Source organism: Sinocyclocheilus anshuiensis, unplaced genomic scaffold (genome assembly GCF_001515605.1).
Source record: "Sinocyclocheilus anshuiensis isolate Anshui unplaced genomic scaffold, SAMN03320099.WGS_v1.1 scaffold1491, whole genome shotgun sequence".
NCBI lineage: Eukaryota > Metazoa > Chordata > Actinopteri > Cypriniformes > Cyprinidae > Sinocyclocheilus > Sinocyclocheilus anshuiensis.
In genome coordinates, this window is record NW_015555706.1 from 527,894 (window position 1) to 537,024 (window position 9,131).

A 9,131-nucleotide genomic window follows, 5' to 3' on the forward strand; every position below is an offset into this window, starting at 1 on the left:
TTTCTGCAATACAAGTAATTTTCAAACAAAATCTTTTTTGCAATAAAACCAATTTTTTTTCTGCAATACAAGTAATTTTCAAACAAAATCTTTTTTGTAATAAAACCAAAATCTTTTCTGCAATACAAGTAATTTTCAAACAAAATCTTTTTTACAATGAAACCAAAATCATTTCTGCAATACAAGTAATTTTCAAACAAAATATTTTTTGCAATAAAACCAAAATATTTTCTGCAATACGAGTAATTTTCGACCAAAATCTTTTCTGCGATAAAACCAAAATCTTTTCTGCAATACAAGTAATTTTCAATCAAAATCTTCTCTGCAATTCAAGTAATTTTCAACCAAATACAAGTATTTTTCAAACAAAATGTTTTTTGCAATAAAACCAAAATCTTTTCTGCAATACGAGTAATTTTCGACCAAAATCTTTTCTGCAATAAAACCAAAATGTTTTCTGCAATACAAGTAATTTTCAATAAAAATCTTCTCTGCAATTCAAGTAATTTATAAACCAAATACAAGTATTTTTCAAACAAAATGTTTTTTGCAATAAAGCCAAAATCTTTTCTGCAATACAAGTAATTTTCAAACAAAATCTTTACTGCAATAAAACCAAAATCTTTTCTGCAATACAAGTAATTTTTAACCAGTCTTTTTTGCAATAAAACCAAAATATTTTCTGCAATACAAGTAATTTTCAACCAAAATCTTTTCTGCAAATTAAGTAATTTTCAAACAAAACAATTTCTGCAATACAAGTAATTTTCAACCAAAATCTTTTCTGCAAATTAAGTAATTTTCAAACAAAACAATTTCTGCAATATAAGTAATTTTCAACCCAAGTAAGGAACGACATCATATTACAGTAATTTTGCCAGAAATAAGAGGTGCTACAAACTAAAATTAAAACCATACTTTATATGTCTTGACCCTGTCGCTTAAAAGACAAAGACTTCTAATGAAATTTGAAAATGTTAAACTCACATCTCTAGTTTTCATAATCGATCGCATCTCATTGATGCTTTACATTTTATGCATCATCTACTTAACTGTAATGTTTAAAATAGTGTCACGGTCAGCTAAATATATATCAAATTTATCATCATTTTAAAGACAGGTCTTGATAGCATCCAGGTGATGAGGAATATTGATTAAACAAGGCTTGAGTTTTCCCATTCCAGCACTGTCTGCTCTTTCTCTTTATTACTCACGACACACACTGAGCTCAGCGTCTCCTGAGACTCAGGGTGATCTGACCTGAATCACTACCTCATTATTATGGACGTCCTCATCTTTGGTGGCTGAAAGCTAATGAGGTGTTTCCAGCAGTGCGCTTGAACTACACGCGTGGGCCACGCTACACGTGTCGATGAACAACTCACTGACGCTCATTAACACCAGAGAAACTCAGAGGACAGAACAGATGATTGTAGAAACTGATCTCCAGCATTACTGTGAATTAAATACTAACACTAAACTCTCACTGGTCTGTAAATAACCAGTGTTAATTTAGTACCAATGAGATACTGTTATAGTTTTTACTAATATTTTGAACCAGTTTTTATTTTTATATTTTCCATTTTTTATTTTAATGAAAATTTTTTGTAATTTTGTGTTTGTCATTTTTAGTAGTTATTTCAATATATCTTAAATATGTCTTCAATTAAAATGAGAAATGTTGCCTTTACAACCAGAAAAAAAAAAAAGCTTTTTATATTTTATTTTATATTTATTTTATAGTAATTAAAATATTGTTATTTTAATTTAAGTAATTAGCTTTTAGCTTTAGTTTCAGTTTTAGTTAACTATAATAACCCTGTAAATAAAAGACAGCAAAATGATAGAAGTATATTCTAAATAAATAAAAGAAAACAAACATTTTATTAGAGTATGATTCTTTGCAAAATTTTGCAATGCATCATAAAATGCATCACAAATTGGTTTGATTGTAATTAGAACTGACTATTAAATTCAATAATGGATGTATTGGATTTTCATTGTCACACCACAAATAAGGAACATTTTTATAACCCATGTTTGATGTTGTCTGAACTATATTCAAACTATTATCAATCATATGACTAACCTAACATTAAATATACACCATTAAAATCATACAACAAATGTCATAATTTTGATATGATCTGATAATTAATTAATTATAGTACAAAAACTTTTATAATTTTAATAATTTTACAAAAAAATACTACAATGTTCCTTAAAATTACGACACAAAGAAAGTGACATAATTTGGACATTTTCTACAGCATGACTTGAAAATGATTTGTCTTCACTTTATTGTACGAAAAATTAAATGACGTCTTAAATAATTGTCTTCATAACATTTATGTCTTCATAAGAAAAATTATCAACATTTTTTCTTTAATTTAATAAAATAATAAACATAATTTGGTCATTACGGACCCCCATCTCATATTATTTCAATCAGCAAAACTTTGCCGAGAGTAAGCAAAAGAATTGCGAGCGCAAGTAAAATTTTTCCGGGAAAACTTTCAACTTTTGCAATCCAATGCAAAAGCATTGAAATATAATATTTTCCTCCTATCTTTTAATTAATTTTTTTCATCCATTTACCATTAGGGCTGGACAATAATTCAATATCAATATGTATCGCGATATAATTTTTTTCAATAACAGTGATATGATTTTTAAACACATTTCCGATATTTCGATATACACTACCAGTGTTTCCCATACATTGATTTATTTGTGGCGTTTGATTTCGTTGAATAAAAATGAGCACTGCATGTTTCAAAATCAAAACGCGGCGCGAGTGTTTTATATGAATGTATCTCTGAAGGGAAGCGACTGTCTTCAGAAAAGTTTCTATTACATATTCATCTTTATCTGATAAAGTAGCGTTCGTGAGCGGAGCTGCTTTGATTACAGCCGTTACTGGAGAAACTGCTAGTTTTTCACTCTAAAAGCGCCTCCTGCTGGCAGAGAATGAGTTTGCATTTTCAATAAGCCTCCAGCTAACATTTCCAGTTTTTGTTGTTGTTCAATTTTTTTTGTTTTCTGCAGCGACTCGGAGCACTTTTCATACCCTTTTTTCTGGCTGAAGCACATTTGTTTCAATCTATAAGAATAATCAGCCTACACTACCGGTCAAAAGTTTTTGAACAGTAAGATTTTTAATGTTGTTGTATTTTTATTTTTTCTGAAATAAAAAGCTTTTGTAACATACACTATTCCATTCAAAAGCTTAGAGAAAGTATAATTTTTATTTTTTGGGGGGAAAGAAATTATATTTAGCAAGGATGCTTAAAATTGATCAAAAGTGATGAATAAGGCATTTATAATGTTACAAAAGATTTCTATTTCAGATAAATAGTGTTCATATCGATATCGGAATTATATCGTATCGACCGAAATTAAGAAATATATCATGATATAAATTTTGGCCATATCGTCCAGCCCTATTTACCATTAGGGGCCCCACAGGACAACAACTTTTGCCGATTAACTTTTAGTAGGTTAACTGATCATATGCTGGAAAGACGATCTCTTTCATGCATTCAGTTGTTTGTTCGTTCGTTCTCTGCTTACGTCATGGCCTGATAGATCGATTCCACTCCGTATCTCATGGCGAACTCGTCCACGATCTCCTGTGCCGTCTCATCGAAGTACACTTTCCAGGCGTCATCGCCTTTAGCATCTGGGATCTTCACCACGCCGCTGTTCTGCTTCTCTGTGGTGTAGTGGAAGATGTGCTGCAAAGCAACATGGGTAGAAGACTCAGTTATCGATAAATCCAGAAGATGAAGCTCTTTACACTGATTTAGTTTTACATCACGTCCTAACCAGGTGTGAACGATGAGTTTCCAGCAGGGTTATTATCATTAACTAGAACTAGAATTGAAATTGAAATAAAGCTGAAATACAGTAAAATATAAATATCAGATGAAATAAATAGAAATGTTGCCTTGGCAACATTAAAAAGAAAAATGACAAAAGCACATAACCAAATTACTAAAACTAAAATTAAAATTAAAAATATAAATTATGTAGATAATTAAATTTAATTAGAAGGGCTTTTGTCATTAACTAAAAATAAAACTTAAAAAAAACAAAGCTGATATAAAATAAAATATAAATATTAGATGAAAAACTTGTAAATAAAAATAAAAATGCTGCCTTAGCAAATAACTGAAATAAGTTTACAGTTTTTTTCCAATTGCTAACATGCCTTTGTCCAATCTGTAGCCACATTTTCAAAACTCTATTAGCACAACATCCGATTGTTGTGACCATACCATTAATACAATTCATGTTGTTTTCACACAATATTCAGTCAATTAACACGTTTCTAAAATGCGTAAATTTTCTTTTCACACAAGCTTACCCCATACCAAAATCATGGATCTTTCTTATCTTTTTTACAAATGCTTAAACACAGCATGTCAGAAATGAAGACCTAATGTTCCAAACCTTAAATATAGTGTAAAGCCTCTACTTCTGCAACAACAGCAGCAGCTCAAAAGTATTGAAATGTAATGTAATAATTGTAATGTTATTTAAAGGTTACAAAAATGTTTCTTACAACCTTCTACTAAATGTATTTTTTTTTACAAAATATAACGCTGCTTGAATGTTAATTTTAAAAATTCTAAGAATGTTAAAAAGTTTCCTTGTGATTATGATTTGAAGGTAACAAAAATGTTTCTTAGAATGTTCAAGTACAAATAACATCATAAGGACGTTCTGAGAATGCTGATCTCAGAACGATTTCTCTCAACGTTTTGAAAACGTAAATCAAATTAATAAAAGTTTTAAGAATGTTCCATAAACATTACTTTAAGAATGTTTTGTTCTAACATTTATATACACTGCAAAAAATGCTTTTCTAGCTTAGACCTTTTGTCTTGTTTCCAGCCAAAATATTTAAAAATTCTTAAATCAAGAAGGATTTTCTAGACAAGCAAAAATTATCTTGTTTTCAGAAAAAACAAGTCAAATTTAAGTGAGTTTTTGCTTAAAACAAGCAAAATAATCAGCCAATGGGGTAAGCAAAATAATCTTATTTCAAACAGAAAACAAGATTATTTTGCTTACCCCATTGGCAGATTATTTTGCTTGTTTCAAGGAAAAACTCGCTTAATTTTGACTTGTTTTTTCTGGAAACAAGACAAAAATTTTTGCTTGTCTAGAAAATCCTTCTTGATTTAAGAATTTTTAAATATTTTGGCTGGAAACAAGACAAAAAATCTAAGCCAAAAAAAACATTTTTTGCAGTGTAACTTTTAAAAAGCCTTAGTGAAAGTTGTGAGAACGTTCCCTGTTAGCTGAGTTAATGCACCAAAAGCATGCACTATATCTAAATATAATGTCTAATAAGTGTAATTTTTGCATGTACCTCATGCAGGCAGGTGTACTGAACGTGGTACGGAGACACGGTCTCCTCTCCTTTGATCTCCACACTGATGTGCATGCGGATCGCTCCGGAAACGGCCGACTTATCCGTGCGCTTGTCTGTTCAGAGAGGAAGAGAGAGTCTAATAATTCCTCCAAGATCATATTCATGGAGATTAGGGCTGTCAAAATTCTTTTCGAATTTCGAACATTCGTCGAATTTAAAATAAAAATCCACATTCGAATGCAACGAATTTTAGGTGTGCGTTAAGGAGGCAGCCTTAACAGTGGCGCACGAGACGCGATGACGATGTAAGTGTCGTTGCATTTTAATGTTTTTGTTAGTCTATCCAGTTGAAGCCACTAGATGCGGCGCTGCTGCGTTGTTAATTACAAATATTGCGGGAAAAGAGAACATCAATGCGGAGAAGATCTTGTTTACATCAAAACTGAAACCAAGCCATTCACACAGAACACATATTTCGCGCATTTTCTAGAGGGACATCTATCACAGTTGCACTCGTGTCTCGCACAAAAGAGTCGCATGTTTAGAAAGCCTTGTAAAATTAATGCAAGTTCAACTTTGAAAAAAACATATCTCAAGACTTTATGGCGGGGTTTTTCCCCATCAGACTGCAACTCGTGTTTTTAAATGAAAAATGTACTCTGTGTGATTGGCTTTCGTCCCTTTGTATTAAACTATGCATACATACATGATGCTGTTTTGTTTATAGTTGTTTAAGCAACTTAATTATAATTGGTTTATAAACATTATTTTAAACATTATGCACTTTCTTTCACAGATAGTCATGTTATCTTATGCTTTGATTAAACGTGCTATAATTTAATATTTTGCTCGATGCGCCCTCTTGTGGCCTCAGGAGAGAAGCCAAAAGCTTTTCTTCACCCTAACTGAAATTATGCATTTTAAATTCGAATATAATTCGAATTTTGATAATATTTAAGTAAAAAATTCAAATTTAGTTTTTCAGCCATTTTGGCAGCCCTAATAGAGATGCTGCTAAAATAACCATGCAATGACTCTGACACACCGAGGTTGTACCAGACGTCCATTTCTCCACTCAGCGTTCGCACTTCAATGATAGTCTGTCCCAGGAAGTCATCAGACTCCCGCTTGAACCGCTGCTTCACGCGAGACTTGATATCATCGTCCTCGTCCCAGACGCGCACCTTTATCCGGTCGGAAGAGTTATGACACTCACTGCACACCAGAGACAAAACCTAGGTTAACATCGTTGACTAAAAATAAAACTATAAAAAACAATATATATTTATTACTTGAAACAAAATAAACTAACTGAAAATAAATAAATAAATAAATAAAAACTTATTTTAGCTAGTTGCTGAGGCAACATTTCTCATTTTCATTTAGTTGAACTAATAAATAACTAAAACTAAAAAATATAGACATATTAAAAATCCCCAAAAACCAACAAAAATTACAAAAAAAAAGACAAAACAATTACAAAAACGTAACTAAAATAAAATGAAAATACAAAAATAAAAAATCTAATTCAGAATATTAACAAAAACTATAATAGTATCTCAATGATACTAAAATGACCCTGCTTGATATAAAATAAACTTTACCTGAAATAAATTAAATAAATAAAAATATTTATTTCAGTTAGCTGCCATGGCAAATTTTCTTATTTTCATTTGGTTCAAGTTGAGGTACTAAAATAACTCAATCTTAATAAACTAAAACTAAAAAACTGAAACTTAATAAAAGCGATATAGAAATATTTACAAAAAATAAAATAAAACTGACAACACAACTAAATTACTAAAACTTTATAATAAAAAATAATAAAAAATGAACAAAAAAATGAAAATATAAAAAAATAATACATAATATTATATTATAAAGTTTAAAATATGGGTATTTTTCTCACATAAACGCATCGATTCGCTTCAGGAGGCCTTTATTCACCCCCCCTGGAGCCGTGTGGCGCACTTTTTATGATGGATGGATGCGCTTTATTGAACTTCTATTGGACTATTGAAAAATAACACCCATTCACTGCCATTATAAAGCTTGGAAGAGCCAGGACATTTTTAATACAACTCCGATTGTATTCGTCTGAAAGAAGAAAGTCATATACACCTAGGTTGGCTTGAGGGTGAGTCAATTTTGGGGTAATTTTCATTTTTGCGTGAACTATCCCTTTAAGAAAGTTTTGTTTTATGTATTTTTTGTTATTTTTGTGTTTTTTTCTTTCTTGTTATAAATAATATTTACTTTTGGAATAAAATAATATTTTTCTTGTGTACATATAAGTAAAACTAAATCTTTATGTACCTCATATAAACAATGTATGCTTTTTAAGAAAGAGTCGGATCATAAAAAATAAGTAAAAAAAGAAAGAAAAAGAAAAAAGAAACTAAACGGATTAATTTTGATTGCATATTTTGCTTCAAGTTGAACATGTGGCATTCCCATTCATGCACTCACAAGTGAAAGCTCTCGTCCCAGATGGGATTGAGATTGCCGTAGATGGTCTTGGTTCTCTTCTTGGTTTTGCCCACCTGTACCGTGACGTACGGGTCACTCGAACCCGTCTTATCCTTCGCTTGCAGACCCTGAGCACAATCCACTGACAGAGAAAATCATTTCTATAGAGACGATGCAAACATATTTTGAAATCACTGATAACTGTACTTCTGAGCTCACATGTGATGCTGATTTTGGCCGACCACTTCGACGTCCCGTCCAGAACGCTCTGCTTGATTTGTTTCATCTGCATCCCGTGGCTCGCTTTGGGAACGTCAAACACTTCCTGGATCAGCTCGAAGATCTCGGGTTTGTTGCGCTCGCGGATCTTCATGCGGTCCTTCAGAACCATGATGATGTTCTGCGTTCGGTCTTCAGCGCCGTGTTTCGAGCTCTTCTCAGCAGCTCCTGACCATCACATCCACAACATCAGTCATGCACAAAGCTTCTTCCACAAGCACAACTTATATCATGTTTAAGTCTAAGACATCTAAAATCTAATATGTGACCCTGGACCACAAAACCAGTCATAAGGGTATAAATAAGCTTTCCATTGATGTATGGTTTGTTAGGATAGGACAATATTTGGCTGAGATACAACAATTTTCACAATTTGAAAATCTGGAATCTGAGGGTGCAAAAAAATCTAAATACTGAGAAAATCATCTTTAAAGTTGTCCAAATTAAGTTCTTAGCAATGCATATTACCAATCAAAAATTAAGTTGTGATATATTTACGGTAGGAAATTTACAAAATATCTTCATGAAACATGATATTTACTTAATATCCTAATGATTTTTGGCATAAAAGAAAAATCGATAATTTTGAGCCATACAATGTATTTTTGGCTATTGCTACAAATATACCCCAGCGACTTAAGACTGCTTTTGTGCTTCAGGGCCACATATTAACACACTGGGTGACATTTAATGCTTGCATTTACTCAATATACTCTATGTTCAGTTTATTACTGAATTCTTATTGAATGCATTTATTTTTATTATTTAAAACAATAAAATTATTTTATGTTTATTATTTAAAACAATAATTATTTAAATTTATTTCACATTGTATTTATTATATTTATTTATTATTTATAATGATTTGAATGACTAAACAATATACTCTATGTTCAGTTTATTACTGAATTCTTATTGAATGCATTTCAAAATAAAACATGTTTATTATTTAAAACAACAATTATTTAAATTTATTTCATATTGTATTTATTGATATTTA

The 9,131-nt window shown here is 31.0% G+C and overlaps 1 protein-coding gene across 1 annotated transcript in view; it reads right to left on the reverse strand.

Moving 5' to 3' along the window:
- LOC107671790 (protein unc-13 homolog B) overlaps positions 1 to 9,131 on the reverse strand; it is an 86,335-nt gene that overhangs the window by 24,359 nt on the left and 52,845 nt on the right. Inside the window, exons 17-21 of the mRNA XM_016464762.1 lie at positions 8,072 to 8,299; positions 7,853 to 7,994; positions 6,429 to 6,598; positions 5,381 to 5,496; positions 3,574 to 3,737 (exon numbers count right to left, since the gene is read on the reverse strand). Coding sequence (XP_016320248.1) covers positions 3,574 to 3,737; positions 5,381 to 5,496; positions 6,429 to 6,598; positions 7,853 to 7,994; positions 8,072 to 8,299 — 820 coding nt within the window. The remainder of the gene's footprint in view (positions 1 to 3,573; positions 3,738 to 5,380; positions 5,497 to 6,428; positions 6,599 to 7,852; positions 7,995 to 8,071; positions 8,300 to 9,131) is intronic.